The 18,735-nt window shown below is 39.2% G+C and overlaps 1 protein-coding gene across 6 annotated transcripts in view; it reads right to left on the minus strand.

The window, feature by feature from the left end:
- Positions 1 to 18,735, minus strand: part of PTPRK (protein tyrosine phosphatase receptor type K) — a 579,201-nt gene that overhangs the window by 11,946 nt on the left and 548,520 nt on the right. For all 6 annotated transcript variants that reach the window (XM_061623803.1, XM_061623801.1, XM_061623802.1 and 3 more), the window contains 4 exons: positions 13,810 to 13,959; positions 13,108 to 13,281; positions 7,696 to 7,827; positions 2,828 to 2,956 (listed from right to left, as the gene is read on the minus strand). In XM_061623803.1, the coding sequence (XP_061479787.1) occupies positions 2,828 to 2,956; positions 7,696 to 7,827; positions 13,108 to 13,281; positions 13,810 to 13,959 (585 nt within the window). The remainder of the gene's footprint in view (positions 1 to 2,827; positions 2,957 to 7,695; positions 7,828 to 13,107; positions 13,282 to 13,809; positions 13,960 to 18,735) is intronic.

Raw genomic sequence — 18,735 nt, forward strand, 5'->3', positions numbered from 1 at the left:
GAATTGTAGTCCATCACCATCTAAGGACCCAAAGATTGGAAAAGGCTGCTCTACACCATGCATAATTTTATGCACCTCTATCATGCCCCCTCTTACCTTTTCTCTAAATCAAAATGTCCCAAGTGCTGTAACTTTTCCTCACAGAGGAGGTGCTCAACTCCCTTGATCATGTTGGTTGCCCTTTTCTAAGCTTTCCCCAAATGATTCATAGGGTTGCCATAAGTTGTAATCAACTTGAAGGCACATAACAACACAAACAATATCCTTTTGGAGGTGAGATGACCAGAACTGTGCATAGTATTCCAAGTGCAGTTGCATCACAGTTTTATATAATAGCATTATGATAATTGGCAATTTTATTTTCATTTCCTGCCCTAAATGATCCCTAGCATGGCATTTGCCTTTTTCAGAGCTGCTGTACACTGGGTCAACATCTTTACTGAGCTATCCGCCATGACTCCAAGGTCTCAACCCTGGTGAGTCACAACCCATTCAGACCCTATGAGAGTATATGTGAAATTAGGGGGATTTGCCCCAGTGTGCATCAGTTTACCCTTCCTCACATTGAATTGTCTTTTACTGCCTATTCAGTTTGGAGAGCTTCTTTAGGAACTCTTCACAATCCCTTTTTGTTTTAACCACCCTGAATTTGGTATCATCAGCAAACTTGGCTTCCTGACTGCTCACCCATAACTCTAGATCATTTATGAGCAACCCCCCCAATCTAAATATCAGTCCACTTTCTACAGTCCTTTATTGGGAGAACTGCCATTTATTTTTACTCCCTGCTTCCTGTTTCTTAACCAGTGACCAACCCACAAAAGGGCATATTTTCCTTATTCCATGACTGCTAAACCTATTCAGGGGTCTTTGACAAGGTACTTTGTAAAAAGCTTTTTGAAAGTTGAAGCACACAGGGTCAGTTGGATCACCTCGATGTTCTTACTGACATTCTTAAAGAACTCTAAGTCAGTGAGATAGGGCTTATCCTTGCAGAAGCCATGCTGATTCCAAAAAAGACCTATATGCTTGGTACTGTATTAAACAATGCTTTCCACCAGTTTTCCTGAAACAAATATTAAGCTAACCTGCTTGCAATTTCCAGGATCTCACCTGGATCCCTTTTTAAAAAATTGGTGTTACACTGACCACTTTCCAGTCTTCAGATACAGAGGTTCAAGTCTGAGTCTTTAAAATCTCTTGGGTGGATGGCATCTAAACCTGGTGATTTGTCAGATTTTAATTTGTCAATAAGGCCTAAAACTTCATCTCTTGTCACCACTATTTGCCTCAATTCCTCAGACTCCCTTCCTGTGAAAGTTAGTTGACAGATCTGCCCCACATCGTTCACAGTGAAGACAGATGCAAATAATACAACTTCTCTACATTCTCCTTATCCTCCTTTAGCACACCTTTGACTGTCTTGTTATCCGAAGGTCCAACAGACTCCTGCTACTATTGTATTTAAATAATTGTTTAATGTTGGGCTTTGTTTTTAGTAACGTGCTCCTAAAATTATTTATAGCATCTTTTATTGTCTGTTTTGGCTTGTATTTCTTTTGCCAAAGTTATGTTTCTCTTTGTTCTCCTTATCTGGACAAAGCTTCCATTTTTTTAAGGAAGCCTTCTTGCCTCCAATAGCTTAGTTGACTCTGCTTGATAACCATACTGGCATCCTCTTTTGAAGTCAAATGTGACTGTGTTGGATTTTCTTGGCATTTGTCCATTTATATATATATAGGACTTGATGGCACTATAATCACTATTCCTAATCGGTTCAGCAGCCCTTGCATCTTGCACCAAATCCTGGGCACCGCGGCATCTCATCCCAGGTGCTGGACTGAAGCAGGAAGAAGGAATTGCCAGAATTTGTGGAACTGCTAACATGAGTGGAAGTGTCTTTCTGCTCACACAAGTTACCTTTGGATGCCACCCAAAGTCAAGAGAAGGCAAATCATTATTGCCTAATAGTTGTAGAGAATATATTGATTCCCCCATAGGCATGTTAGAAAGGCAATAGTTTGAGAGTCAAAGACACAAGCTAACTTCTGCAGTCTCCCATATATCTAAGTAATAATCATGTGAGTTTAATCAAATCATCCACGGCTTTGTATTAATACAGAAAACTGGAGAGTTTATACATTGTATATCAATCACGTAAAGCATAGCAAGCAAAGTGAGGGAGAGAATAAAGTAGTTACTTTTTGCTTCCACGAAATAATTATTTATTTTCCATGGTCGGGAGCGGGATGTGGGTGGGGATGACATCAAAAGAAAAAAAAAGGACTTGAGAGCAATCTGAATTAGAAAATAGTGATTTGAAAGCACATTCAGAGAACTTTTAAAATGTCCATTACAAAAAAAAGAAAGCTTGGTTTAATAATATGAAATTGCTAAAAATGGAGTAAACACAATAATAAACCTCATAGGAGGTACAAACAATGTCAAGGTTTTCTTTATTTCATATAATACTTAAATGGACTGAAAATGCTTTTACATCAACCATAAAGGAAAAGATGTTCCATCTATGGAACCATCACATGGGGCTACATGTTATTGCTTTATGAATATTAAAAGAAGATATCACTTTACTGTTCACATTCATTGTTATCATTTTCTATTGGCAAATATTTTAAATGACTCAGTACCTTTAGTCTATAGTGCAGTGCAATTAAGTGCAAAGTTCCCAACCATTTTGAAAACCCATAGCTATTTTATTTTTTTAAAAAACATATTGTTTAACACTAAATAATGACACCAGATACCTCAGGTAGTATTAACAGCCCAATAAATGGAACTCTTCTGTTAACCATCCCATATTCCTTACCCTTGTTAAGTTGCATATCCTGAAAAGTCTGTTTATCACATCACAATCCATTGAGCAACAAGACATGCATTCCACCTGGATAGGGCCATATCTCAGCAGTCCCTCCTCTGGCCAGTACTGTGGACAGCCCTGTATAATATTAAATAGGTATAATTAAATTATAGCTATCATTGTAGTTGCTGTTCAATTTTCTACAGTTAAGATGCTTTATATTAAGTAATCACCAAAATCATAACAGCTTAATTATTATACAAGAGAGATTTTACTATATTGTTCCATGACAAAAGCAGTTTAATTGCCCCTGGCCTTACTGAAGAAGCCAAGAGTTCCCCATACTCGGCTACACATTGGGGAGGAGAGTGTGGAGCTCAATATGATAAAAAACACTATCAGCTCCCACCAACGGCTCTTTGGGGTTAGAATGATTGATTTCAGTGGCTATTGCAATTGAAATCAGTTTGCAATGCCAGCTTACGTTGATCTGTGTTGCATTCTGTGATTATAATAAGTGGACCTAGGATTGTAAAATAAGCCTAGTTACTTCTGAATGGGCTGTAAGACTCAAAGCAGCCTCAAAGGCTCTCTAGATTAATGAAAGAAGCATGCTGATCTTACTTCCCATGTGTTCATTGAACAATAGTGAGGAGATCGTGCCCGCTGGTCAGTGGGGTCACTAGGGTTGGTGTCACCCAGTGCGGTAACTCATGGTGTCACCCCCATGGACCTCCTCCCGTACCAGACCATACAGAATCCTTAGTAATGTTTTTTGTACTAATGTTACTCATAAATCGTAATTCCCGTATATCACTGAATGTAATGGCAATAGTAGTGACATAAACAACTAGCAAAATTAAAATTACACCTTTAAATTACAATATCATGTATTTACATAGTTTCATGTGGTTAAAGTGAAAATTCGGTATGAAAACAATAGAATTCGAAGTAAAAACGTTTAAGAACTACATCAAAATTGATAATATCGCAAGATTGGAAAGTCTTGACTGTCCCATGGTAGATTACAAATAGTTCTTTATAAGTTTCAGCTTTGAAAAGCTCCTCTCACATGAAGTTGGAAAGACTCACAGGGTTGTTGGAAAGACTCCACACACACACACACACACACACACACACACACACACACACACACACACACACACACACACACTCACCACTTGTAAAAATACACCCCACATAATAGTTTATTGTCAAACCAGTTGGTCATTGCAGAACTGCCTAATTGTTTTAAAAATAGGATTGGAGAAGAAGGGAAAGATTTACAACACAAACACAATTCTTTGTTATGTTTACTCAGAAGTCCCATTAATTTACAACACAATCCTAACCATGTCTACTCAAAAGTAAGTCCTAATGAATTCAATGGGGTTTACGCCAGGTACATGGGATCAGCATTCCTTCACTCCCAGAAAAGCAAGTATTGGATTAAAGCTTTCATATTGGAAAGGTTTTCAAAGCGCTGCACTCTCCAACAGCCCAGGGGTCTGACTGCTACACACAAGAGAAAAAAAACTTTAACCCATATTCTTACTTACTCAAACTGAAGACCTCAAAACCACAATTTTGACGTTGTAATGAAGCCTAAGCACTGCCTGGGTCAACAGATCACAAGCCTGGCTCCCCTTATTGGCTACAATCCTGAAAGGGTGGGATTAGAGGCCAGAGCTTGGAAAAGTTATTTTTTGGAACTATAACTCCCATCAGCCCAATCCAGTGGCCATGGTGGCTGGGGCTGATGGGAGCTGTAGTTTAAAAAGGTAACTTTTCCAAGCTCTGGCTAAAAGCTGCTATACAGATTGGTTAAAAAACAGATTAAACAGTCACAGGGGGGCTGACGTTTTGGTGTATATCTCGGGAACCAGACGACCTAGAAACTTAGTGTTTTTTTTTTAAATTGAAGCTGAGAGTCCGGAGATTAAGGTAAGTTAGGTGGGGACCCGGAGGGGACCCCCCAAAACCAGAAAATCCAGCCGAAAATTGGACACCTGGTAACCCTACTCCTGGGAAGTCACTCAGGCACACAGCCCAAGAGCAGGCAGGGGATTCAAACCTCCCGCCTAAAATTCACAGCTGATGAGCGGGCAGGCCAGGCAGGATGGGGGGAAAAACTGCTCTGCAGCCGAAGAGTGGGAGATTCCCCAAGAGGGAAGTGGCTCTGGGTGGCTCTGGGTGTCACCCCCTCTGATGGTGTCACCCGGTGCAGTCCGCACCCCCCTAGTGATGCCGCTGCCGCTGGTTCTTCCTCAGCTTCCACATGGCTTCTAGCCCCACAACTCTTAGTGTGAGATGAGACTAAGGTTTCTGTATGTAGACCTTCCAGATGCTTGGGAATCTTGACTGCTCAGGGCCCCCAATATAATGGAATTTCTATAGAAACCTCATTCTTACACAAAGCATGTGGCTCCTGGACCATAGGATTTCAGGTGGGGGAATCACATGGTTTGACGCTGCCCCATATCAAACTAAAATGATTTTTTTGTATACAGAAAACTAAATTTCAGTAAGCAGTCAGTCAGTAATGACCAATGGACACAACCTCTCTCTCTCTCTCTTTCACACACAACAATTTAAGACATGTCAGTTTTCAGAATTGCGAATTATCAAAACTTAAAATTGTAAAATTCCCTAAATAATTAGATTAGAAAATCCCCTTGGCAGTTGACACTGTTTTGAGTCAAAAAGGTAGTTCCCAGCTTTCTTGCTGCTAGTGAATACAAAGCTACCTTGCAGGTAACAAACCTATTTATTTATTTAATATTTTATTTTATTTCCCACCCTTCCAGCAGGAGCCCAGGGCAACAAACTTGTCTACATTGGGCAGTGACTATCTGACTGACCTTCTAGAAAATTCTGAAATAAATGAGAAACCTACCCTTAGCTGAACTGCATAAAGTGCAATACAGGATATAGAACACAATGTCTTCAGTCTGGCCTGATCCATATGGGCATAATTTAAAATCTAAGCTGGGACTATTTCTGAAGGTAGTGTATTTCTTGTCTCTCTTGAGCAATAAAAGCTCAGTGCCTTGCCTAAGCTGTGATTCAAATGGCAAGAACCAAAGAGCTCTTGTCCTTTTGCACAGAGCCTGTGGCCACCAAGTTCTGCCAGTCCAACAAGGGGATAACAACATAACTGTACCTCTTCACTGATGGTATTCATCATGAAGCTTAAGACTGGGTAATATAAAAAGATGTGTCTTGGCAAAGGCTCTGAATCTTCTAATCTTCCATGTTTTTAATAATTTTTTAGTGTTTACATTTTATTTGCTATAATATCAATAGTGGATTTGTTATATTGTTTTTAATTTAAGGCACACTTGTTATTTATTTATTTCATATAATGGGTCAGTCCAAATACCCAGATAGTTCCAGCCTTAGTCCTCTTTGGCTAAATTTAAATAGAGCAGAATTGATTATTTTCTTGTTCTCCAACACTCCCTTTTGAGATTAACATCCCTGCTCATAATATAGTTTTTCAGTACTTGATTAAGAAGCTATAGGGTTGATAGTGGCCTTGAATCAAGTCGCTACGTATTTACCAGAAGAATCAACATTTACCTCTGAACCAGATCATATTCTTAGCTACCTGAGATATCTAAATTAGTTCCAATCCTGTTTCTCATGGGGAGGATTTTCGCTATTATATAGTAGTTACGACACTGAAATCAATTTACACCCTTTTAAAGAGAAGAAATAGAACAGCTTTCTTCCAGATTAGCTTCCCCAAAGTTTGAAAGAAAACAAAAGGAAGGTGGAATGACTGAATTGCAGAACAGAGCTAGATGCTTTACATTATAGTACTTGACTCCAGAAATATATCTTCAGCAAAGCAATTAACCCCACAAGCTCTTGTGGTCAGACATCATTATGGAAACAACATGGCAATGGAGTTCAAAGACAGTTGTGATATTCCAGTTATCTTACCTTTTGAATATTTACAACAGTGCATTTGATCCTAGGTATGCAGCCATAGTGGAAGGTTTCTTTTCAAAAACTAAACCAGTGAGCGAAAAGCGATTCAGCCCCAGACAACTCCCTGACATGCTAGTTTTCTACATGTAGACAATTTTATTTAACAGTGTGAATATCACTGTTGATATCCCCTAGTATTAAAGTGGTACAGTCCAGGAAAAAGTTACCACCTGATTCCATGTTTGTCTAGATCAGCCTTCCCCAATATGGTGCCCTCCAGATGTTGTTGGACTCCAAGTCTCATCAATCTCAGCCAACATGGCTATTAGGTAAGAATTATGGGAACTGTAGTCCAAAATATTTGGAGGACATCAATTTGGGGAACACTGGTCTAGATTGTCTCAGGGACAGAGTACATCCATTTTAATGACATTTGCAGAAACTCTTACTGCACAATCCAAACTCAGGATCTACCGGGATGAGGGAGTTCGGACTGGGTGAATATTGGGCTTTCCTGGTTTCTCTGAGACTATAGCAGTGTAAGTCCCTTACCCTGGCTCAGCTGGTGGAAATTCAGCTGGTCTAAGTCTCAAAAAAGGGGTGTTCTGGAGATTTGATAGGGTGGGACAGGGAGAGACTTACACTTATTCTAAACCCCCTTCAGCTCGATCATCTGATCTAGCAACCTGGCAGAATTTAGGCTGCAATCCGATACACACTTACCTGGGAGTAAGTATCATTGAACCCAATGGAGTTCTACTTCTACTTCTGAGTAGACATGTATTGGATTGCAGCTTTAGGCAACAAAAAGGGTGGCGTAAGTCCAATTCTTCCAAATTCATCCTTAATGGAATTTGGTATAAGGGTAACCTAAGTCGGCTGGTGTAACTTATGCCACTTTTCAATAGTTAGTATTGCTCTGTTTAGCATTAAGAACTTACCTGTGATAAATCAACTTCATTTAACATCACAAGAGAGGTACAGCCATAGTCATATACTAATCTCCAGAAATCTTTCACAGTGTTTGGCAGAGGATGTTGCGTGACAATGAAAGCAGCAGGTTGTCTGTAACTCTGCATTATTTAAAAAAAAAGGGTAAACAAAAGAGGATTGCAATCAGAAACAGACAATCCTATAGATATCAGACCACCCTCCAGCAGGCATCATAGAGCAGGGAGACAGAAACATGGGGTTGTATTCAACTAGATCCTACTCAGAGTAGGACTGAAATTGATGACCCTACATTAGTCATTTCTAACTTCAATGGGTCTACTCTGATTAGGATTAGAATTGAATACCACTCATGTTGTTGTACTAGAATATTATATATTAACACAAGATTAAATGCCTCCCATAATGCAAGATCTATTCTTGAAAGGCACTCTCACTGTTTTCATTAGAATTAATTTCCAAGAAAGTGCACTTAGGATCACAATAGGATTTTTAGGTTCAGGAAATATTTGCTCAGGCATCCTTGAAACTACCTACAGAACAACAGTGCTGGGCTCTTTGTAGGGGAAGTTAAGGTGTTGGCCTCGATGGCTTTATTGACTCCTTCCAACTTTGCTGTTCTATAATTCTATCTTTAATATAGTCCCTATCTCTATTTGTTATTAATTATATTTAACACAAGTTTTAAATCAGAATCCTCCAAATCAGGTAACTCGTTTAGATGTCCTACTGTATATATATTTGGACAAATGTAAAAAGGCTTCAAACACAGGAAAAGACCATTGGGCCATCATACCTATTTTGTCCATGCTGATTGGCAGTGACTCTCCAGGGTTTCAGATAGGGCTCTTTCCTGAACCCTGTTTGAATACTGAACCTGGCATCTTTTGCGTGCAAAGCATGCACTCTACCATTAAGTTATTAACCTTCTCCATTGGACACATGCATTTGCACACAAATAAGCGAAATGATAAACAAGCAGCTTTGATCTTTTTAGATGCTGAGAAAGCGTTTGATAATTTGAATTGGAAATTTATGTTTAAGGTTCTGGAGCAAATGGATTTTGGAGATAATTTTATTAAATGGATTAGATCGATTTATACATCTCAGAAGGCACAGATAATTGTCAATGAGGGCTTAACGGATTCATGTGAAATACAAAAGGGTACAAGACAGGGATGTCCGTTATCTCCCCTTTTATTTATCTTGGTTTTAGAAGTGCTGCTTAGAGATATAAGGCAAGATAAAAGGATTTCGGGATTAAAGATAAAAAAAGAAGTATATAAACTGAGGGCATTTGCTGATGATTTGATGATTGTATTAGAAAATCCTTTGGAAGGAATTAATGTATTGATGGATAAATTAAAAGAATTTGGACCGTTAGCAGGATTTAAGATTAATAATCAAAAAACAAAGATGTTGGTGAAAAATTTATCTGTAAGGGAACAAAAAGAGCTAATGGACAAGACAGATTTTACAATAGAGAAAAAGTTGAAATATCTAGGTATTATTATGACAAATAAAAATTCAAAGTTGTTTCATAATAATTATGAAAAATTATGGACAGAGATTAAGAAAGATATGTCAAGATGGGATAAACTACAGTTGTCATTAATGGGTAGAATATCTGTGATAAAAATGAATGTATTACCGAGAATGATGTTTTTGTTTCAAACAATACCTGTAATATCCTCTGATTTACCCTTTAAACAATGGCAAAAAGATATTTCTAAATTTGTATGGCAGGGGGAAAAAACAAGAGTTAAATTTAAATTATTACAAGATTCCAAAGAAAGAGGAGGATTGGGACTACCAAATCTGAGACTTTATTTTGCTGCTTGTTGTTTAGTCTGGATAAAAGAATGGATTTTACTGAGGAATAAAAGACTATTGGATTTGGAGGGTCACAACCTGAAGTGGGGATGGCATGGATATCTATGGTATGACAAAGTAAAAGTTAATGTGGACTTTAATAATCATTTTATAAGACGTCCTTTGTTGAAAATATGGAATAGATATAAACCAAGGTTTTGTTCTAAAATACCATTATGTGTCTCAAGTCAAGAAGCGTTCTATAGAAGGGAAATGGCCGGAAAAGAGAAATGGTTAACTTATCAAGAACTATTAGAAAATGTGCATGGAGAATATATAATGAAACAGAGAGAACAACTAATAAAGGAAGGATATAGTTCTCAATGGTTTGCCTATTTACAATTGTTGGAAAGATATAAAATGGATAAGAAAATGTATGGGTTTGAAATAAGTAAATCTGATTTTGAAATATGTCTGTGTACAAATGATGAATGTATAATTGCGAAAATGTATAAACTTTTGTTAAAAATGGAAATGGAAGAAGAACAAGTAAAAGAGTGTATGGTAAAATGGGCAAAAAATTTTGGTTATAACATACAAATGGATCAATGGGAAAATATGTGGAAAAAAGGATTGAAATTTACACTATGTTATAATCTTAAAGAAAATTTCTATAAAATGATGTATCGTTGGTACATGACTCCAGAAAAGTTGTCAAAAATGTATAACAATGTTCCTAATGTTTGTTGGAAATGTAAACACCAAGAAGGATCATTTTATCATATGTGGTGGCTGTGTAAACAGGCGAAATCATTTTGGGCACAGATAGGTAGGATGATGCAAAAAATTCTAAAGATAAATATTCAATTAAAGCCAGAATTTTTTTTATTGGGTTTTATGGATAAACAAATAGAAAAGAAATATGGAAGAATAATATTATATATGATTACGGCAGCAAGATTATTATATGCACAAAAGTGGAAAATGGAATCAACACCAACAACGGAAGAATGGTTATTGAAATTAATGGACTTAGTAGAGATGGATAAATTGACATGCTTACTTAGAGAAAAATCGATAGATATATTTCTTAAGGAATGGAAGCCTCTCTTAGACTTTTTGCTGAAAGATCAAAATGAAATGATGATAATGGGATTTGACGATTAATTAAGATAGCCTATGGAGAAAAGTGATCTTGTAATGTATTAAGGGACAGGTTTGATATATATATTATATACTTATAGCTGATCTGCGACAAATCGGAAGTCAAGATTTTTATTGTACAATTATGTTTTTGTTTTTTGACTTTGTTTTGTTTTGTTTTCTGAAACTTTGAATAAAAATTATTTAAAAAAAAAAAACAAATAAGCTAAACTTATTGCATCCGTAGCATCTTCAAGTAGCGATCCAGTGGAACTTTTCCATATTGTCAGGAATCTGCTGACATCAACTCCAGAAAATGGAGTTTTAGACCCTTTGGAGGTCCACTGTGAATTGTTGTTAAGGCACTTTGAGGATAAAGTTGCTCGCCTCCGTAGCTATCTAGATGTCCCATACACATCTACTGTAGTCCACAGTGAGGTGTCCAGTGTAACGTCTGCCACATCTTCTTGGGATTGATTTCAGTTGATGCAGCCTGATGATGTGGACAAGGTGCTTACGACGATGCAGCCAGCAACATGTCCTTTTGCCCTTCTTGGCTTATTAAAGCTTGCTGAGGGGGGTTGACCGAGTGGATCCAGGATGTGGTCAACAAGTTGTTGTGGGAGGGAGTGGTTCCAGCTGCCCTGAAAGAGGTGGTGATCTGACTGCTCCTGAAAAAGCCCACCCTGGACCCATTAGTTTTTGACAACTATTGCCTGGTTGCAAATATCCCGTTTTTAGGGAAGGTGATTGAGAGGGTTGTAGGGCAGCAATTGCAAGTACTCTTGGATGAAACAGATTATCTTGACCCATCCCAGTCTGGGTTCAGGCCTGGTTATGGGACTGAATCAGTCTTGGTTGCCCTGATGGATGATCTTTATTGGGAGGACGGGGAAGTGCAACCCTGTTATTCTTATTTGATCTTTCAGTGGCTTTTGTTACTATTGACCACAGTATCCTTCTGAGCCCATTTGGTGAGATGGGTATTGGAGGCACTGTTTTACAGTGGTTCTGATCCTACATCCATGTTGTTTGCAGAGAATAGCATTGGGTGATTGTCTTTCGGCCCCCTGGCATCTGTGCTGTGGGGAGCCACATGGTACCATCTTGTCCCCCATGCTGTATAACATCCCTTGGGAGTCGTAATCAGGAGATTTGGGGAGAGGTGTCAGTAGTATGCTGATGATACCCAGCTCTATTTCTCTGTAACATCTGAATTGGGAGAGACCGTTCAAGCCCTGGACTGATGCCTGGAGTTGGTGATGGACTAGTTGAGAGCCAATAAATTGAGTCTGATGGAGGCACTGTGGTAAGACAGCTGCAGCCATTTCTCGACTGGGATAGCCTGACCACTGTTGTCCATGCACTGGTAACCTCCAGGTTGGATTACTCTAATGAGCTCTATGTGGGGTTACCCTTAAGGTTGATCCGGAAGCTGCAGCTGGGGCAGGGTATTGCCAACATGTCACCCTTCTGCTGAAAGAATTGCACTGGCTGCCCATTAGCTACCGGGCTAAGTTCAAGGTTCTAGTTTTGGTGTACAAAGCTCTATACAGCTTGGGACCACAAGATTGTCTTACCCCTTATATACCTAGTCGATCACTGCACTCTGAAGGTGAGGAGCTCCTGCAGATGCCATCTTATCAGGAGGTCCATTCCGCACAACATAGAAAGCGGATTTAGTGTAGCAGCACCTGCCCTTTGGAATTCCCTCCCCTTAAATATTAGAGAGGCACCATCTTTGTAATCTTTTTGGCACCTACTGAAGACCTTCCTCTTTCAACAAGCCTTTTAAGTAGACCTTATCCCAGTCTGCATCTGTGTTGGAATTGTTTTTTAAGATGTTTTTAAACATTTTTTAAAAAGGTGTTTTTAAAGATGTTTTGTGTTAAGATATTTTAATGTCTGTTTTTATGATATTTTAGAGTGTTTTAGTGTTTTTATTTGCCATCCTGGGCTACTCCTGAGAGAAAGGGCAGGGTAGATATTTAATAAATAATAATATTAATAAACATGTATGTGCAAATGATAGAAGCTATGCAGTATGTTGAACTGAATATTATGTTTCCACTGTTTTAATCACTAATCCATTAATTCTCCTGGGACTGCACTCATTAGTAAAAGACAAATTGGTAGAACTTGCTGCAAATTAACGTACAAATCATTAAAGTCCTGCTAGAGTTTCCCTTCATGAATTTTCAATTTCAAAAAGCTACTGAAAACTTGAAATACTGGACATGGAAAGTCAAGAGAACAATCATTGTGCATTTAGACAACTTTACTCACTTTTTAATGTTATTTTTTTTAAAAAGGAAATAATAATGATAGCTCCAAACACTACAGGAAGGGTAACAATCTTTCTTGAACCAGCAAGAATTCTCTTGAACATTATTATTTGACATCATTTCAAGGCATGTTGCATAGACAAAGGAAATAGTGGTTCTTACGTCCATAAGGGCAGCATTGATATAGTTGCTGCTCTCTCCATCAATAGTAATTAAGAAAGGCAGGCATCTGTCAGGTGGCAGCATATCCATAAAGCGGTTTTTGTCATGATTCCTTGGCAGGCATGCTATGCTGCAGTCTTCAGCTTGCAGTCGGGGAGTCACAGAATTCAGGGTCTAAAGGGCAGAAGAACTCTTTGGTATGATATACCAAACCTTACACTTGAACAGATCCTTGAATAGATTTGGGCACTAAATAACATTGTTAGGTAGGAATGCTGAAAGCCATGAGAATTTGCCTACTTGAGTTGTACTGCATTTCAGTTGTGACAGAGAGTGAAAATAAATTCTCAGCATATAATGAATTGATTCTGCATTCCGACCAAAAGAAGAAAATAGAGAGCGTTGTGTAAAATTCATGCAAAGTGTTCCACACTTATTTAAAATGCAAAATCACCCGTCAGGCCAAAGGTCACTGCTGTTCAAACAAATTGGCAGTCTGTGGCAATTACAATCAGACAATAGTATCCCAAGTTTATAGATGACTTTGCATAGCACATAATGAAAGAGCTAGGTGATACATTAGGCTTAACACAAGGGGGCAGGCCAAAGGTTATGAATCTGATCTAAAAACTGGTAGGAATTATATATAACTAGAAGCCAAGAAAATGCTGCTATATAAAAGCTATATGCAACTGAAAATACCTGAAATTCATCTTTGAGATGTGAAGAGTTTGTCTGAGAGTCTATTCTAATCATATCAAAAAATGCAGCTTTGAATTCACAGACGGGGATGGCAGTTTCTCCACATAAGCAGGCTTCCAAAATTGCATCATGAATAAAGATATACTGCTCCTGCCAAAGAAGCAACAGAAGTTCTAGCAATATTTTTTTTAAAGAAACAAAATCTCACCAGGAATCTTATTCAAGGAAGCGTCACTCAATCCATTTTTAGACCGCTAAAGCGCCTTAAGTACAGTCTATTCCTTAACTGGGATTCATATAATTGGGGTGATTTCCGAAGAACGGCAAATGTTAAGTCCAGCAATGACAAAGATAGTAATTTGCTGAAGACAGAGATTTAATGGTGTGGGTGTGTTTCCATTTTTATGTTTCTGCCACCCAAGCCAATTTGCTTGATATTGGAAACAGTATTAAAAATAGGTAGCTCTGGATTAAGTGCCCTGAATATTTTCACAAGTCAGTAAGTATTAGTAGGGATACACACAAAACCATTCTTTAAAAAAGGGTTCTGCTTAAAATCCTGAGCACGCATTTTTCATTTTAATAATGAAGCTTTCTAGGTCGTCATGATCAGGTGTGGAGAAGCATCTCAGAAATGGGAAAACTACAAACTCCATTGGGTTCAGAAATCCCCGAGAATTTACAAGCCAAGCACAATTGGGCTCCAGAAATCACTAGCTCAGATCCACTAGATCAGTGCCAGCCCTCTTGTCTATGTATTTCTCTTCCACCTTCCTTTTTCATATTTTCACATTTTTCTCAAGCAGTGGAGTGGAGAGGAAAGGGAACTGAAACAGCCACTAAGGCTACTTCTAAGCTGTTCCTGTATTCTAAGCCATTCCTACTGATAACAGCTCTGAGAAACATACTTCTTCCTGAGACAGTGACTAGTAGGTATATATAAAAAAAGAATTTCTAGTTCCATGTTACTAATGCCTTTCACAAGAATGCTGCAAAAATATTTGGAAAGACCCAGCCCTTTCCAAATGGAGCTGAGCAAGTCTGACCATCCTATCTCATGATTACAGAGATAATTTGCTACTGTTGATATGTTTATATACATTGGTTTGGTATACTTGGGGGTCACCAGATCTGGACAGCAAACTGAGGACCAGCTCAGAAATGATATTTTCTGTACTTAGATGGTAAGCTCTTCAGGAAAGGGACTTGATTTTTTAATGCTATTTTGTTCTGTGTATATAGATGGTGAAATAACAATAGCACTAATAATAAAGCTTTCCATAGAGAAGAAAATTATGTATACGTCTTGTATGAAGTGCTGTTGTTACTGATAGTTTATTTTGCTGTCAGATGCACAGCAGCTTAGCTATCAGCACAATTCAGTGCTGAGTTTGCTTTTTTAGCTGGGCTGTTGCCTAGTTAGTTTCCTTTTACCATTATTATATATTACACTTGCAAAATAATGGCTGCCATACAATGTTAGTACCAATCAAGTAATCTGTGGCCTGGGACTTGAAAAGTAGATATGTAACAGGAGATACAAAAGTGACAGGCTGCAGGCTGTAATGAACAAATACCCATGTAATTCAGAATTAAGCAGGTTTTTGCCCACTCTAGCCTGCAGCCTGTTGCTTGCCCTGCAGTGTGGTGTATCCTCCTCCTCCTGTTCCTCCTCTGTGGTCTGGCCCTACTCCGGGAGGTTTTTGCCACAGCAGCCACTCTATCCTTTCACCTGGTGAGGGCTCCTTCTCTCCAGCCTCCTCCTTCTCCTCCATGATGTCAGGGCAGAGCAGATCGGCAAGTGGCAAATCCCATTCCTAGTGGGATTCCTAGTGGGCCCTGCAAAGTGGCCCCAGGCACCTGGTTGGCCACTGTGAGAACAGGATGCTGGACTAGATGGGCCACTGGCCTGATCCAGCAGGCTCTTCTTATGTTCTTATGTTCTTAGTGATAAGAGTTGTTAAGATACACCTATTCCCCTCATTGAGCTACAATTCTCAAGGGTTCCCTGGGAAGAGGGACTGATGATTAAACCACTCTGGCAATTGTAGCTCTATGAGGAGAATAGGGCTCTCCTAACAACCCTTGGCACCCTTCACAAATGACATTTCCCAGGATTCTTTGCAGGAAGCCATGACTTTTTAAAGTTGAGTAGTAGAATAAATGTATGGTGTGGATGTGGCCCTAAATAACGTTTTACCATACATCTTAACTTTTCATTCTTCAAGAAATCTTAGAGAAGTAAACTTGTTTGTTAAAATATGTAGTTTTCCCCAGTCTAATTATCCTCACAAAACTGAGATACCTGTTGGCAAACATTTCCACAGTCCCCAACATTAATATTAAAGGATATCTAAAACCTAAATGGATGTCATCTAAAGACAGACAATATATATGGAGTTGAATCTAAATAATGTGAAGCCTTGCACTAAGAGATCATCCACTCTCTCCTTCCTACTGCTGTCCCCTGTCCCTGCAAAGTTCTTTCCCATTTAAAAGCTGTTATCTCCCCACCCCACCCCCTGATTAGGAATACACAGGTGTTTAAATTGCAGAGATTCATATTTAGGGGAGCTTGAGTGCTTGTAACTATCATGAAAAGCCCTCAATTATTTCTGCAGTGGTGTGTAGTTTAGAATTCAACTTTCTGTGCACCTGAGCACTCTTCTCTATATCATGGCAAGGATATTTATTCATAACAAATGAACTGGAAGCCTTCATCTGAACTCGAACATAAAACAAACAAACAAGGACCTGTTAGACCAGATGAAGTGTCCATAACAGTAGAGTTGGAAGGGGCCCCTGCTCAATGCAGGAATCCAACTTAAAGCATACTTAAAGCATAGGTGGCTGTCCAGCTGCCTCTTGAATGTCTCCAGTGTTGGAGAGCCCACCATGTCCCTAGGTAATTGGTTCTATTGTCATACTGCTCTAACAGTTAGGAAGTTTTCCTGATGTTCAGTCGAAATCTGCCTTCCTGTAACTTTAGCACATTATTCTGAATCCTGTACTCTGGCATGATCGAGAAGAGATCCCAGCCCTCCACTGTGGGACATCCTTTCAAGGACTTGAAGGGTGTGATCATATCCCCCCCTCAGTCTTCTCTTCTCAAGGCTAAACATGCCCAGTTCTTTCAGTCTCTTCTCATAGGGCTTGTTTTCCAGCCCCCTGATCATCCTTCTTCTTCTCTGAACCTGTTCTAGTTTGTCTGCATCCTTCTTGAAGTGCGGAGACCAGAACTGGATGCAGTACTTAAGATGAGGCTTAACCAGTGTCAAATAGAAGGGAACTAATACTTCATCTAGTTGAGTTTGTTTCCAACAGTGGCGGGGCAGATGCTTTCAGAAAACTCTCAAGCCAAGCACAAAGGTGATAGGCTTCCCTAGTTTTTATGTCTGTTGGCAGCTGGCATTCAGAGATATAATGCTTCTAAACTATCAAGGCATGGAATATTGCACTTACAAAGGGAAACTTGTACAAGCCAACCCAGCTTTTGATTACTCACTAGGACGTATGGGTCAAGTAGAGCCCTGAAACACCACTGCTTCTGCAGCTGCTGCTTTTCATTTCACTTGTCACTCTTCCCCAAGGTCCTTTCCAATTTATTTCAAGATAGGCTTTCCAGACAAGAAAGGAGAGGTGGTTCCAAGTCCTCAGTGGGGATTCCTTTCCCACCAAGGAGTGCTCTGGGATTACACGTCTGAGCACCCCAGGAGGAAATTGAGGCTATGTATGCTTACAGCATGCACAAGAATCAAACCGCTTTTGGGGCAAAAACAGGGATGCTTGTGCTTCTTGAATGCCCATTGTATTGCATGCTAAAAGCCATCCATAGAGATCTCCATTAATTTGTCTAACTCCCCTTTAAAACCATCGAAGTCAGTGACTATGGCTACACCTTGGGGCAGTGACTCCTAGACGTTAATTATGCACAGAGTAAAGAAGGATTTTATTTTGTTTGTCTTAAATCTACTGCCAGTCAATTCCACTGGGTGATCTCGGGATATGAGAGGGAGAAAAAAATACTACCTGCTTCATACCATTTTATGGTGTGAAGCTAAAATGGTTCCCCTCCCTTACTTTGCCACGCTGTTCAAAGAGTGAGAATATTTGGGGGATTTGAGGTATGCGCATAAAAACAGGGCCAAAATGTCCACCATACTTGGTGTCAAGGAAAGTTGCTGTTAGGTTCATTTTTTTCTTGTAAGGCCTCAGATTTTTTTCAGATTCTGTTGCAGCATGCAGGTAAGACCACCTGTGAATTGTTAGTGCTCAAGGCCATTTTGACTGTTTAATGAGTAACAGCCCGGTGCTGGTGAAAAGCATGCCACCTGCTTATTTTAGCAAGTCATGCTAAGTTGGAAGGTCTCAACAAGTCCAGCTCTTGATCAGCTGATTTCACTGGTGAATATATCCTCAGTGTACTTAAGTTGCCCTTATGGCTTCCTTCTTTGCTTTATATGGATTTAGGCTATTGCTGGGCACTCAACATCTGAGTCCTGGTTTGAGGACTTCATTTCTTCTTGCTGTGGATCAGTCTGGAAGGGGATAACTGCCCGAGTATGGTTAATCGAGTATTATTAATTATTTATTAATTTATTATTATTTATTAATTAAGCTTATAAACCGCCCGACTAGCAATAGCTCTCTGGGCGGTGAACAAAGTACAGTAAAATCATAATACAATACCACAGGACATAAAAACAATCAAAAATCAATTACAACAATTTGTATAAATTTAAGTTAAACTAAATTAAAATGCTTCAGTGAAAAGAAAGGTTTTCACTTGGCGCCGAAAAGAAAACAGCGTCGGCGCCAAGCGCACCTCCACGGGGAGACTGTTCCACAATTCGGGGGCCACCACCGAGAAGGCCCTAGATCCTGTCACCACCCTCCGGGCCTCCCTATGAGTCGGGGCCCGGAGAA

Source organism: Rhineura floridana, chromosome 4 (assembly GCF_030035675.1).
Source record: "Rhineura floridana isolate rRhiFlo1 chromosome 4, rRhiFlo1.hap2, whole genome shotgun sequence".
In the NCBI taxonomy this organism is placed as follows: Eukaryota; Metazoa; Chordata; class Lepidosauria; order Squamata; family Rhineuridae; genus Rhineura; species Rhineura floridana.